This window comes from Bombina bombina, chromosome 5 (assembly GCF_027579735.1).
Source record: "Bombina bombina isolate aBomBom1 chromosome 5, aBomBom1.pri, whole genome shotgun sequence".
NCBI lineage: Eukaryota > Metazoa > Chordata > Amphibia > Anura > Bombinatoridae > Bombina > Bombina bombina.
In genome coordinates, this window is record NC_069503.1 from 404,928,343 (window position 1) to 404,943,540 (window position 15,198).

The window sequence follows — 15,198 nt, forward strand, 5'->3', positions numbered from 1 at the left end:
ATTTTTCATATCAACAGGGATATCATGTACTTTAGACGTTGAAGGAACAACAGATACTGTACTAGCACTAATAGAAACCTTGTCTGCATGCAAAAGCTTATCATGACAACTGTTACACAATACAGCTGGAGATAGAATCTCCACTAGCTTACAACAGATACACTTAACTTTAGTAGAACTGTGTTCAGGCAGCATGGTTCCTACAGCAGCTTCTGAGACAGGATTAGATTGAGACATCTTGTAAAATGTAAAAAAAGAAAAAATAACATTTAAACAGAAATATCTTATTTCCACATATAGCATTTTCAGGAATGGGAAAAAATGCAAATGCTAAAATTGGCAAGAAAAGCAAATACCCTAGCCCTCTGAGCATAAAGAAGGCAAGGAGCATATAGGAAGTGAGGTAAAATAGAACAAATTGTTTTGGCGCCAAGTATGACGCACAACGCAAAAGGAAGTTGAGAATTTTTTTGGCGCCAACAAATATCCTGGAAACAACGTAACTTGCGTCATAACAAACACAATTTCACGCCAAATAACCTAGCGTCAACTAAGATGCAGGAAATAACAAACTTGTGTCATTACAAATGCACATTTTCGCCAAAACTTTTTTGCACCAAGAATGACGCAATAAATAACAGCATTTTGCAAGCCTAATTTGCCCGCAAATTAACAAGTCAAATTGAAAAAAAGACTAAACCCCAGGTAAAACAAACTTCCTAAAACATGATTCCCATAACGAAACTGCTAGACTGCAAAGGGAAATACACATAGACCTGACTCATGGCAAATATAAGTAAAATACATATATTTAAACCTTTATAATAATACATAAAGCACCAAACCATAGCAGAGAGTGTCTTAAATAATGATACATACTTACTGAAAGATACCCATCCACATATAGCAGATAGCCAAACCAGTACTGAAAACTATCAGCTAAGGTAATGGTATATAAGAGTATATCATTGATCTGAAAAGGGAGGTAGGAGATGAATCCCTATGACCAACAACAGAGAACCCTTGAAAAGATTTCCCTCGAAGGAAACCATAAAATCAAATAGGCGATACTCTCTTCTCATAACCTGACAAACACTGTACTCTGAGAGGAATTGGGCTTCCGAATGCTTAGAAGTGCTTATCATAGGAGAAATCATAAAAATCAAGCACAAACTTACTTCACCACCTCCATAGAAGGCAAAGCTTGTAAAGCTGAATTGTGGGTGTGGTGAGGGGTGTATTTATAGGCATTTTGAGGTTTGGGAAACTTTGCCCCTCCTGGTAGGATTGTATATCCCATACGTCACTAGCTCATGGACTCTTGCCAATTACATGGAAGAAATCTAAAATTACAACAAATAATAAACACTAAATTACCAAAAATAAAAAGCACTAAGATTACAAAAAATAATAAACAAAATTATTAAAAATAAAATAATTACACCTAATCTAATAACCCTATAAAAATAAAAAGCCCCCCAAAATAAAAACACCCCCTAACCTACAATAAACTACCAGTAGCCCTTAAAATGGTCTTTTGTAGGGCATTGCCCTAAATTAAACAGCTCCTAATCTAATAGCCCTAAAAAAATAAATAAAAAAAAAACAGTTTGGCTGATTTGAATTTGAAGAATCAAATCAGCCAATAGGAATTCAAGGTACGCCATTTTGAAATGGTTACCTTGCATTCAACTACAGTGTACATCGGTGACCGTATGAAGAGGATGCTCCGCACGCGATTGATGAAGGTGTCGCCGCCTGGATGAAGACTTCTTGCTGCCTTGATGAAGACTTCTCGCTGTCTGGATGGAGATAGATGTCCTGACTTCAGGAACCGTGAGTAGATATTCTGGGGTTAGTGTTAGTTTTTTTTATATTTTGGGGTGGGTTTTTTTTTTTAGATTAGGGCTTTGGGCAATTGTAAAAGAGCTGAATGCTCTTTTAAGGGCAGTAAAAGAGTTGAATGTCCTTTTAAGGGCAATGCCCATACAAATGCCTCTTTTTTTATAGTTAGGTTTTTTTATTTTGGGGGGTTGGTTGGGTGGTTGGTTTTACTGTTGGGGGAACTTTGTATTTTTTTTACAGGTAAAAGAGCTGTATAACTTAGGGCAAAGTTTATTGTAGGTTAGCGGGTGTTTTTATTTTGGGGGGGCTTTTTTATTTTTATAGAGCTATTAGATTAGGTGTAATTGTTTTTATTTTTGATAATTTTGTTTATTATTTTTGTAATCTTAGGTTTTTTATTTTTTGGAATTTACTGTTTATTATTTATTGTAATTTTATATATTTTTAAATTTGTAATTTAGATTTCTTAATTGATAGTTGTTTTTATTTTATTAGAATAGTAATGTTAGGTTAATTTATAGTTAAAACTTAGTTGTTGTTTTTTATTCCACAGGTATGTTTTTATTTATTTTAAGATAGTTATATTATAATTTTAATTTAAAGTTAGGGGGAGTGTTAGGTTTAGGGGTTAATAGTTTAATTTTGTGTTTTGCAATGTGGGGGTGGCAGTTTAGGGGTTACTAGGTTTATTTAGGTTATGGCGATGTCGGGGAGCAGCAGATTGGGGTTAATAACTTTATTTAGTGGTAGCAATGTCGGGGAGCAAAGGATTAGGGGTTAATAGCTTTAATTTTATTTTTTTGGCATTATTTTCGCACCCTGTTTAGTGCAAAACTCGTAATCTAGGAATGTGATTAAATGTGATTCCAGTTTTATTTTTTAACTTATATAAATAAACTTTTTTATTAACATTTTAACAAAGCCATGAAAAACAGAATTTATGCTTACCTGATAAATTTCTTTCTCCAACGGTGTGTCCGGTCCACGGCGTCATCCTTACTTGTGGGAATATTCTCTTCCCCAACAGGAAATGGCAAAGAGCACAGCAAAATCTGCCCATATAGCCCCTCCTCAGGCTCCGCCCCCCAGTCATTCGACCAACGATTATGAGAAAAAAAGGAGAAACTATAGGGTGCTGTGGTGACTGTAGTGTATAGAGAAAGAAATTTTCCAAACCTGATTAAAAAACCAGGGCGGGCCGTGGAGCGGACACACCGTTGGAGAAAGAAATTTATCAGGTAAGCATAAATTCTGTTTTCTCCAACATTGGTGTGTCCGGTCCACGGCGTCATCCTTACTTGTGGGAACCAATACCAAAGCTTTAGGACACGGATGAAGGGAGGGAGCAAATCAGGTTACCTAAACAGAAGGCACCACGGCTTGCAAAACCTTTCTCCCAAAAATAGCCTCCGAAGAAGTATAAGTATCAAATTTGTAAAATTTGGCAAAAGTGTGCAGAGAAGACCAAGTCGCTGCCTTACATATCTGATCAACAGAAGCCTCGTTCTTGAAGGCCCATGTGGAAGCCAAAGCCCTAGTGGAGTGAGCTGTGATTCGTTCAGGAGGCTGCCGTCCGGCAGTCTCATAAGCCAATCGGATAATGCTTTTCAGCCAGAAAGAAAGAGAGGTAGCAGTAGCTTTTTGTCCTCTCCTCTTACCAGAGTAAACGACAAACAAAGATGAGGTTTGTCTAAAATCCTTTGTTGCTTCTAAATAGAACTTTAAAGCACGGACTACATCTAAATTGTGTAACAAACGTTCCTTCTTTGAAACTGGTTTCAGACACAGAGAAGGAACAACTATTTCCTGGTTAATATTCTTGTTGGAAACAACTTTTGGAAAAAAAACCAGGCTTGGTACGCAAAACGACCTTATCTGAATGGAACACCAGATAGGGTGGATCACACTGCAAAGCAGATAATTCAGAAATTCTTCTAGCAGAAGAAATAGCAACCAAAAACAGAACTTTCCAAGATAGTAACTTGATATCTATGGAATGTAAAGGTTCAAACGGAACCCCTTGAAGAACTGAAAGAACTAAATTTAGACTCCAAGGAGGAGTCATGGGTCTGTAAACAGGCTTGATTCTGACCAAAGCCTGTACAAAAGCTTGTACATCTGGCACAGCTGCCAGGTGTTTGTGTAACAAAACAGATAAAGCAGAAATCTGTCCTTTTAGAGAACTCGCTGACAACCCTTTATCCAAACCCTCTTGGAGAAAGGAAAGAATCTTAGGAATTTTAATCTTACTCCAGGAGAATCCCTTGGATTCACACCAACAGATATATTTTTTCCATATTTTATGGTAAATCTTTCTAGTCACAGGTTTTCTGGCTTGGACCAGAGTATCTATCACTGAATTTGAAAACCCACGCTTGGATAAAATCAAGCGTTCAATTTCCAAGCAGTCAGCTGCAGAGAAACTAGATTTGGATGTTCGAATTGACCTTGTACTAGAAGATCCTGTCTCAAAGGTAGCTTCCATGGTGGAGCCGATGACATATTCACCAGGTCTGCATACCAAGTCCTGCGTGGTCACGCAGGAGCTATCAGAATCACCGAGGCCTTCTCCTGTTTGATCCTGGCTACGAGCCTGGGAAGGAGAGGAAACGGTGGAAACACATAAGCTAGGTTGAACGACCAAGGCGCCACTAATGCATCCACTAGAGTCGCCTTGGGATCCCTGGATCTGGACCCGTAGCAAGGAACCTTGAAGTTCTGACGAGATGCCATCAGATCCATGTCTGGAATGCCCCATAATTGAGTTAACTGGGCAAAGACCTCCGGGTGGAGTTCCCACTCCCCCGGATGGAAAGTCTGACGACTCAAATAATCCGCCTCCCAGTTGTCTACTCCTGGGATGTGAATTGCAGATAGGTGGCAGGAGTGATCCTCCGCCCATTTGATGATCTTGGATACCTCTCTCATCGCCAAGGAACTCTTTGTTCCTCCCTGATGGTTGATGTAAGCTACAGTCGTCATGTTGTCCGACAGGAATCTTATGAATCCGGCCTTCGCTAGTTGAGGCCAAGCCCGGAGCGCATTGAATATCGCTCTCAGTTCCAGGATGTTTATCGGGAGAAGGGACTCTTCCCGAGACCATAGACCCTGAGCTTTCAGGGAGTCCCAGACCGCGCCCCAGCCTAATCGACTGGCGTCGGTCGTGACAATGATCCACTCTGGTCTGCAGAAACTCATTCCCTGAGACAGGTGATTCTGAGTCAACCACCAACGGAGTGAGTCTCTGGTTACCTTGTCTACTTGAATCTGGGGAGACAAGTCTGCATAGTCCCCATTCCACTGATTGAGCATGCACAGTTGTAATGGTCTTAGATGAATTCGAGCAAAAGGAACTATGTCCATTGCTGCAACCATCAACCCTACTACTTCCATGCACTGAGCTATGGAAGGCTGCAGAATAGAGTGAAGAACTTGACAAGCGTTTATAAGCTTTGACTTTCTGACCTCTGTCAGGAAGATCTTCATTTCTAAAGAATCTATTATTGTTCCCAAAAAGGGAACTCTTGTTGACGGAGACAGGGAACTCTTTTCTACGTTCACCTTCCACCCGTGAGATCTGAGAAAGGCTAGAACAATGTCTGTATGAGCCTTTGCCTTGGAAAGCGACAACGCTTGAATTAGAATGTCGTCTAGATAAGGTGCCACTGCAATGCCCCTCGGTCTTAGAACCGCTAGAAGGGACCCTAGCACCTTTGTGAAAATTCTGGGAGCAGTGGCTAAACCGAACGGAAGAGCCACGAACTGGTAATGTTTGTCCAGAAAGGCGAACCTTAGGAACTGATGATGATCTTTGTGGATAGGAATATGTAGGTATGCATCCTTTAAATCCACGGTAGTCATATATTGACCCTCCTGGATTGTAGGTAAAATTTTTCGAATGGTTTCCATTTTGAACGATGGAACTCTGAGGAATTTGTTTAGAATTTTTAAATCCAGAATTGGTCTGAAAGTTCCCTCTTTTTTGGGAACTACAAACAGGTTTGAGTAAAACCCCTGACCTTGTTCCACTGTTGGAACTGGGTGTATCACTCCCATCTTTAACAGGTCTCCTACACAATGTAAGAATGCCTGTCTCTTTATCTGGTCTGAAGATAAGTGAGACATGTGGAACCTTCCCCTTGGAGGAAGTTCCTTGAATTCTAGAAGATAACCCTGAGAGACTATTTCTAGTGCCCAGGGATCCGGAACTTCTCTTGCCCAAGCCTGAGCAAAGAGAGAGAGTCTGCCCCCTACTAGATCTGGTCCCGGATCGGGGGCTACCCCTTCATGCTGTCTTGGTAGCAGCAGCAGGCTTCTTGGCCTGTTTACCCTTGTTCCAGCCTTGCATTGGTTTCCAAGCTGGCTTAGCCTGGGAAGCATTACCCTCTTGTCTAGAGGCTGCAGAGTTAGGAGATGGTCCGTTCCTGAAATTACGAAAGGAACGAAAATTGGACTTATTCTTAGCCTTAAAAGGCATATCCTGTGGGAGGGCATGGCCCTTTCCCCCAGTGATGTCTGAAATAATCTCTTTCAATTCTGGCCCAAAAAGGGTCTTACCTTTGAAAGGAATATTAAGCAATTTTGTCTTGGAAGATACATCCGCCGACCAAGACTTTAGCCAGAGCGCTCTGCGCGCCACAATTGCAAACCCTGAATTTTTCGCCGCTAACCTCGACAATTGCAAAGCCTCATCTAAAATAAAGGAATTAGCTAACTTAAGTGCGTGAATTCTGTCCATGACTTCCTCATATGGAGTCTCCTTATTGAGCGACTTTTCTAGTTCATCGAACCAAAAACACGCCGCCGTAGTGACAGGAATAATGCACGAAATTGGTTGGAGGAGGAAACCTTGCTGAACAAAAATCTTTTTAAGCAAACCCTCCAATTTTTTATCCATAGGATCTTTGAAAGCACAATTGTCCTCAATGGGAATAGTCGTGCGTTTGGCTAGCGTAGAAACTGCCCCCTCAACCTTAGGGACTGTTTGCCATGTGTCCTTCCTTGGGTCGACCATGGGGAACATTTTCTTAAATATAGGAGGTGGGACAAAAGGTATGCCTGGTTTCTCCCACTCCTTAGTCACTATGTCCGCCACCCTTTTAGGTATCGGAAAGGCATCAGGGTGTCCATTTTGCACAATTTTTCTGGAATGACCAAAGAGTCACAATCATCCAGCGTAGTTAATACCTCCTTAAGTAAGGCGCGGAGATGCTCTAACTTAAATTTAAACGTCACAACATCAGGTTCTGCCTGTTGAGAAATTCTTCCCGAATCAGAAATTTCTCCCTCCGACAAACCCTCCCTCACTGCCAATTCTGACTGGTGTGAGGGTATGACAGATAAATTATCGTCAGCGCACTCTTGCTCTACTGTATTTAAAACTGAGCAATCACGCTTTCTTTGAAATGCTGACATTTTGGATAAAATATTAGCTATAGAATTATCCATTACTGCCGTTAATTGTTGCATAGTAACAAGCATTAGCGCGCTAGATGTACTAGGAATCGCCTGCGCGGGCATAACTGGTATTGACACAGAAGGAGAGGATGAAGAACTATCCCCACTACCTTCATTTGAGGAATCATCTTGGGCAACCTTATTAAATGTGACAGTACTGTCCTTACTTTGTCTGGACGCCATGGCACAATTATCACATACATTTGAAGGGGGGGGCACCTTGGCCTCGATACATACAGAACATGATCTATCTGAAGGTACAGACATGTTAGACAGGCTTATACAGGCTATTAATGCAATAAAACCGTTTTTAAACAAAACCGTTACTGTCTCTTTAAATGTTAAACAGAGCACACTTTATTTCTGGATATGTGACAAACTATGAAGGAAATATCCGATCTTTACCAAATTTGCACCCTAGTGTCTTAATGCCTTAAAAGTATTGCACCCCAATTTTCAAGATTGTAACCCCTTAAATGAGGAAACCGGAGCTGTTTTATCAATTAGCAACTTTAAACCCACTACAGTCCCAGCCACAGCGTTTGCTGCGGCTTCACCTGTCCTTGGGGGTTATTCGACACAAAAATAAGCCTTCCAGGAACTTTTTAATGGCCACCAGACCCTCTCACATGAAGCTGCATGCACTGCATCCAAAAGAAACTGCGCAATTATGGCGCGAAAATGAGGCTGTACCTACTAGAGTGAAAGGCCCTTCCTGACTGGGAAGGTGTCTAAACGACTGCCTGGCGCCTAAAAACGTTCCCCAATTATTCTCAGGTTTTAAAAACACTTCAAACCGCATATAAATATTGAATAAAGCAATCGATTTAGCCCACAAGAGTGTCAACCAGTATATAGCCCATTAATAAGCCTTCATTCTGTTATGAGTCTAAGAAAATGGCTTACCGATCCCAAAGAGGGAAAATGACAGTCTTCTAGCATTACTCAGTCTTGTTAGAAAATGGTCTAGTCATACCTTGAGCAGAAAAGTCTGCAAACTGTTCCCCCCAACTGAAGTTCTCTGGGCTCAACAGTCCTGCGTGGGAACAGCAATTGATTTTAGTTACTGCTGCTAAAATCATACTCCTCTTTTAAACAGAACTCTTCATCCTTTTCTGTTTTAGAGTATATAGTACAAACTGGCACTATTTTAAAATAACAAACTCTTGATAGAAGAATAAAAAACTACAACTAAACACCACATACTCTTCACCATCTCCGTGGAGATGCTACTTGTTCAGAGCGGCAAAGAGAATGACTGGGGGGCGGAGCCTGAGGAGGGGCTATATGGGCAGCTTTTGCTGTGCTCTTTGCCATTTCCTGTTGGGGAAGAGAATATTCCCACAAGTAAGGATGACGCCGTGGACCGGACACACCAATATTGGACAAACAACCTGTTTTTGAGGGTTGATTTATATGAATCCAAAATTGATTGATAAACTAGGGCAAAAAGGTGGGTTCTGATTGGAAGACTCTAGATGCTAAATATTTTATGGTTTCCCCATTACAAAAAAAAACAAAAAAAAAAACAATATAACTGTCCAAACCACTATGCACAGTTCTTACGGAATAGTCCAGACTGAAGTAGACCTTTTTTTAAATAAAAATCAAACATTACCTGTTCTTTGATAATTGTCAATTCTGAGACTATATTTTCTGCACTATTTTCTCGATCCCTTTTATCTTTACCAAATGCTGGATTGTGTAAATTAATCTCTTTCATTGCAAACAGGTATTGTCCATTGCGTTTTCTGACCTGTTTTTTCCAAAAAATAAAAGGAAAAGAAAGTCTGTGTTAAAAATGTTTAGTACGCATTAATAAAAAGATATTGCTACCTAAAAATTCCTGTCTAAGCTCTTGACACAATTATTTTTTACTAGCAGTGGTAGTATAGTGAAGCTTATCCATAACTAAACAAATAGTATGCTCTAAGAAAAGTATGGACAATATTATTATTATTATTTACAGCATAAAAATGGCAATTTTATCTAGAAATATCTTTAGCAAAACTTAGTGTAGTAAATACAGCTCACTATTTTAATCAACTCCCAGAACAACACCTAAGATATGAAAACCAGTGGGGGAAAAAAAATTGGTTGAACTGTTCTGTTATAACACTGCATAATAACCAAGCTGAAGGTCATTGTAGCGCATATACAAAGGCCACTATGACCTTCAGCTTGGTTATTATGGAATATATATTGCATATATTATGAATGGTATTTGATTGATTCTGCACTGTGCTACTATAATACACATATATCCAACATAGTAAGAGCCTTGGAGCTACAACATCACTGTGTCACCAGTGACACACAATCAGTGATTTCTAGTTGTCACTAAAAGTCCTCATGTAATAACCCAGGCTATTCTGTATAGCCTTGTAAATACTTATTTCTGCTATCCATAAACATTGCCAGTACATAGTTCTAATGTTATCATAACACGTTTAATATTACAGTTTGTATCACTTAGTTTATTTAATATGTTTGAATTAGGTGCTTCACTTGAACGGTTATGAGTTATAATACACCATTGATACAAATGTTGCTATATATTATTTATACACTACAGTACATAAAGTCATTAACCCACCTGTGTGGTATATGCAACATGATTATAACACATTGTCCTGTAAACGTTTGATTACATGATGATTTACTTATTTTTTGCACAAATAAGAAGTATTAAAAATGACCCACTTCCGGTTTCTACACACAACTGACAGTGTTACACAAGAGCGCCCCACTTCAGGTTTGAGTTTGATAGCTGGCCGTAGGTAACACGCTGGCTGTGAACAGATATATTATGTAACAACAGCTGATGATGTATGTTTTTTTTAAATATTTGTTCACACTAAAGCAGCGCATTGGATATATTTACAACACTGTTATGTTAATAACACCAGACCGGAAGTGACTTGAAGTTCCACTTCAGCGATTTTCACCTTTTTGTCACTGATCAAGCTTAATTTGCAAGTTTGGCACCCAAACTCAAGGGGGAGGAGGTAATCCCACTGTCTTCACCATATTTAAGAGTGATATTCACTATGTTTGTTTGTTCTAAAGGAGATTGTATTCCTCAAAACGTCAATAAATTTGACATATGTTTAACAAATCCTGAGGCATCACTGTTTATTGCTATTTATATATTTTGAGTGCTTACCTAGGATTACCCAGTGGCTTTGGGTAAAGCCCAAAATAAGATCATACTATGGACTTTACCCTGTAATCCTAAAATTACCCAAATGCTTCTGGATAAAGCTAATAAAATCATTAATTGTGCTTTACCTAGGTTATGTTAGGAAAACACCAACATTAAATGAAACATTTTTATATTGGATTACACAAACACTTATGTTTCTTACAATGTTTTTGTTACAACAGAAATTAAACAGTTTATTTTTTTTGCATTTTAAAGCAGTTTTGCAGAACGTGTATGCTTTTTTTTTTTTTTTTATTGAGCAATAAACAGATATACATAACATATTTTCTCATTGTTACATAAAATATTAACATAGGCAAACAATTGACAAAAACAGTAAGAACAAGGACTTCAAAGATGATATATTATAAAGGGCCGATGTTCCAAACATGAGGGTTCTGAACAGTCCATAACATAAACCCTTACAGGTAATATGTTGCTGAAATTTTTTTTTTCTTAATGATATTGAGTAACAGACGAGAGTCCCAACAGGGGACCAGGAACAACTATTAAGTTTTATCAACAGATATCAACAGTTTTGCCTGACTTGGAGCATGATAAAGAAACGTAAATACAACAAAGCCAGGGGTAAGGGAGAGAATCCAGAAGAGAGGATAATGAGGAGAGGCGAGAAAAAGGAAAGGAGGGGAGAAAAGAAAAAAAAAAAAATAAATAAATAAAATAAAGGGGGATAGGGATACAAATATGGGAGGAACTACCCATCAGCCGAAGGGTTCCACAACTCGCACATGGCATTGTAGATTTCTAAATTACCGCTTTTCATGTGATGGTATCTCTCTAGTTTTAATAATGAGGAATCCTGTGCCCTCCATTCCAATAATGAGGGGGTATCTCTAGATTTCCATTTCCTTGGAATGAGGGACTTGATACTATTTAGCATGAGGTAGAGGAGGGACCTTTTGGGTTTATTCTTAACCTTGGGTAGACTCAGGAAGATCAGGATACCCGGGTCGTTTGGAATTTTAGCCCTAGTTTGTTATTTATTTCTGTCAACACATCTGGCCACAAAGAGCCCAGCACCTCACAAGACCACCAAATATGTAACATATCGCCTCCTCTCCACATCCCCTCCAACACCTCCCGTTACCCCTCCCATATATCCAGCTAATTCTAGCCGGAGTCAGATACCATCTGGCCATTAATTTGTAATTCATTTCTATAATGCTTGATGAAACCGAGGCCTCCTTTAATTGCTTAAAGGCTCTGTCCCATTCCTGAGGGTTAATTTGTCTGTCTAAGTCTGTGGACCATCTATGTATGAATGACGGGTACATCGTTCATTCGTTAGTAGAGAGAATAGAATCAATTTTGGAGATGGTGCGTTTAGGTTGAGATTGTTGTGTGCCTAGGCTTTCGAAGGCCGTGAGGGGTCTGAAAAAATCACTTCTGTTTTTGTGTGCTTGTATATAGTGTACTAAACATGTGTAGTCGAGCCAGGATGGGAAGCTCATTCCACATCTCTCCTCTATCTCTTCTTTTGGCAGTATTTTCGTCCCTGCCAATATGTTACACATCGTCAGTAGCCTAATGTGTGGGGCAGAGTTATGTACATGGGGAAAATTACCAGAGAGTGCCTCTAAGTTGGGTCTGTAGGGGATCATGGGCGCGAAGCAAGAGGAGACATGGGATGAGGTCTTTACGATCCCATCCCACGTTGCAAAGAACTCCATCCAGAGGGGATAGTAAGTGATCTTTATAGGTCTAGCCTTGGACGGCATCCATGCCAGTGTACCCATATTATCTATGTGTAATATTCCTCGGTCCAACTGTACCCATCTTTTATCTAATGAGTTATGGCACCATTCTATCAAGTGTTGCAAAATTGCGGCCCTTCTATAGAGTTCAATGTTTGGAACTCCCAGGCCTCCTCTAAGTCTGGGAAGGTATAAAGTGTTTTTCGGGATACAAGGTTTGGTTTTGTGCCAAATGTATTGTCCTATGATATTTTGAAGGCTGGGAATGTATTGTCTAGATAGGGGTATGGGGAGAGTATGAAATAGGTAGAGGATACTTGGAAGAATATTCATTTTGACAACCTGCGTCCTTCCAATCCAGGAGATTTTTTTGTTACTCCAGCTGGAGAGGTCGTTGGTAATGTTAACCTTAAGGGGTTCAAAGTTAGTTTGAAACAAATCCTGGGGATTTGCAGTAAGGTATATCCCGAGATATTTCATTTTGAAGGGTTGAATCACCAACGATGTGGCAGTCTGCAAGGATGTCATGGCCTCCCGTGGTAAATTGATGTTTAATATTTCCGATTTGGAAACATTAAGATGGACGTTAGAGAGGGCTCCATATTCTATAAATTCACTTAGGAGGGCTGTCAGTGATTGGGAGGGATCAGTCAGGGAGAAGATGACGTCATCAGCATATAATGCTAGTTTGTGTTCGGTGTCTTTAATTTTTATACCTGAGATCTGGGGGTTAAGCCTAATCTTTTGGGCCAGGGCCTCGATGGATAGGGCAAAGAGGATAGGAGATAGAGGACAACCCTGCCTTGTTCCGTTTGTGATAACAAAGGAATCCGAGAGGAAACTCTAGAGATAAAGTCTTTGCTGATGTTCATTTGTCTCAAAACGGAGCCAAGAAACCTCCAGCTCACCCTATCGGCATCTGTAGAAACTAGGATTATGGGGATATTGTTATTACGTGCATAAGTGAGTTGTAAAATTCTAAGGGTGTTATCCCTCGCCTCCCTCCCCGGGACAAAGCCAACATGGTCAGGGGCAATTAATTTAGTAAGGATTCTGTTAAGTCTGTCCGCCAGGATTTTGGCGTACAGCTTAACATCCACGTTTAACAGGGATATTGGTCTAAAATTCTCGGGCTTTATGGGTGGTTTCCCCGGTTTGGGCAGAACCGTGATATAAGCTTCCAACATGTGTTTAGAGAACCCTCCGTTGTCTTCTATATTATTAAATAGTTGCGTAAGGCCAGGAATCAGTAGTGCAGCAAATGTCTTGTAATATTTAATCCCAAAGCCATCTGGGCCCAGGTTTTTCCCAGATGGGGAATTTTTAATAGTGTGGAAGAGTTCCTCATGTGTAATGGGGTTGTCTAATGCTGTAGAATCAAAAACATCTAAACATGGTAAGTCTAATTTGGACAGATAGCTTTGTAACTCCTTAGAGTCATCGTCATCACCACCAAACCCAGCAGGGTCAGTCGAGGGATAAAGGTTGTATAAGGATTCGTAATAGGTACGAAAGATTTCTGCGATAGCTGTGCTATCCGATTTAGTGTTACCCGATTTATCCTGCATTGAGTAAATGTAGGATTTCAAACGTTTACGGCGTAGGGCCCTTGCAAGAAGCCTACCTGACTTATTACTGTGTGTGTAATAGTGTTGTTTTAGCGCAAGAGCCTGTTTCTGATGATCTATTTGTAAGAAATCTCTTAGGTTAGTGCGTGCTAAAGTCATTGATTCTATAAGGGTAATGTGAGTCGGGGTTTGTTTATGTAAATGTTCCGCTTTTTAGAGTGTCATGAGGAGGTCATTATATCTCTCTCTGTGTTGTTTATTAATTCTGGCCTGGTGTTTGATCAATAGCCCCCTAATAACGCATTTATGCGCTTCCCATACCGTTAAATCTGAAATATCCCCTATGTTGTTAATGTGGAAGTATTCGATTATGGCTGCCTCTAGGTCCAATTTGACCAGAGGGTCATCCAAGAGGTGGTCATTTAGTCGCCACTGAAATGGAACCGTAGGATACTCAGACCATTCCACCGAACAGACCACAGGAGCATGGTCCGACCAAGTAATGGGCAGTATTGCGGCCGATTTGACGGAGGACAAAAAAGTGTAGGATCAGTAAAAAAATGGTCTAATCGTGAGCAAGTGCGGTAGGGATGGGAGAAGAAGGTGTATTCTCTCTTAGTCGGGTGCGCATTGTGCGTGGCCATATCTCTTAATGTGGTATTAATGACTTTGAGGTCTCTTTTAGGCATGCTGGAAGTCCCTATTGAGGTGTCTAGGGTAGGATCTAAGGGTGAATTGAAATCCCCTCCTATAAAGAGTGCGCCTTTTCTAATGTCCAATATGTGGTTAGAGAGCTTTCTCATAAAGACTCCTTGCAAACTATTTGGGAAGTAGGCGTTAACTATGGTAATGGGTCTGCCAAATAGTAAATCCTGTAAAATAATGTATCTGCCCATCAGGTCCCTGTCTGCCTGTAGCAATTGGAAGGAAATGGTATGCTTGAAAAGCACTCCCACTCCATTTTTCTTACTTGGGCCTGATGCAAAATAAGCTAGGGGGTAGTCCTTATAATTCCATGTTGGTTCTAGTCCTTTCTTAAAGTGACATTCCTGTATTAGTATGATATCTCCCCCTAATTGTTTAAAGTCTTTTAAAATTATGTTGCGCTTAGCGGGACTATTCATTCCCTTGGTATTTATAGTTACGAATTTGAGGAGTTTAGAAGGCATTGTAAAAGATAAATGGATGGGTAAAAGGGGGAGAGAAAAAAAAAAAAGGGGGGGGGGAAGGAAAAAACAGAAGGGGAAAACAGAATTTATGCTTACCTGATAAATTACTTTCTCCAACGGTGTGTCCGGTCCACGGCGTCATCCTTACTTGTGGGATATTCTCTTCCCCAACAGGAAATGGCAAAGAGTCCCAGCAAAGCTGGTCACATGATCCCTCCTAGGCTCCGCCCACCCCAGTC

At 40.1% G+C, this 15,198-nt stretch overlaps 1 protein-coding gene across 1 annotated transcript in view; it reads right to left on the reverse strand.

The window, feature by feature from the left end:
* Positions 1-15,198, reverse strand: part of NEK10 (NIMA related kinase 10) — a 1,556,164-nt gene that overhangs the window by 929,665 nt on the left and 611,301 nt on the right. Inside the window, exon 17 of the mRNA XM_053715742.1 lies at positions 8,921-9,058. Coding sequence (XP_053571717.1) covers positions 8,921-9,058 — 138 coding nt within the window. The remainder of the gene's footprint in view (positions 1-8,920; positions 9,059-15,198) is intronic.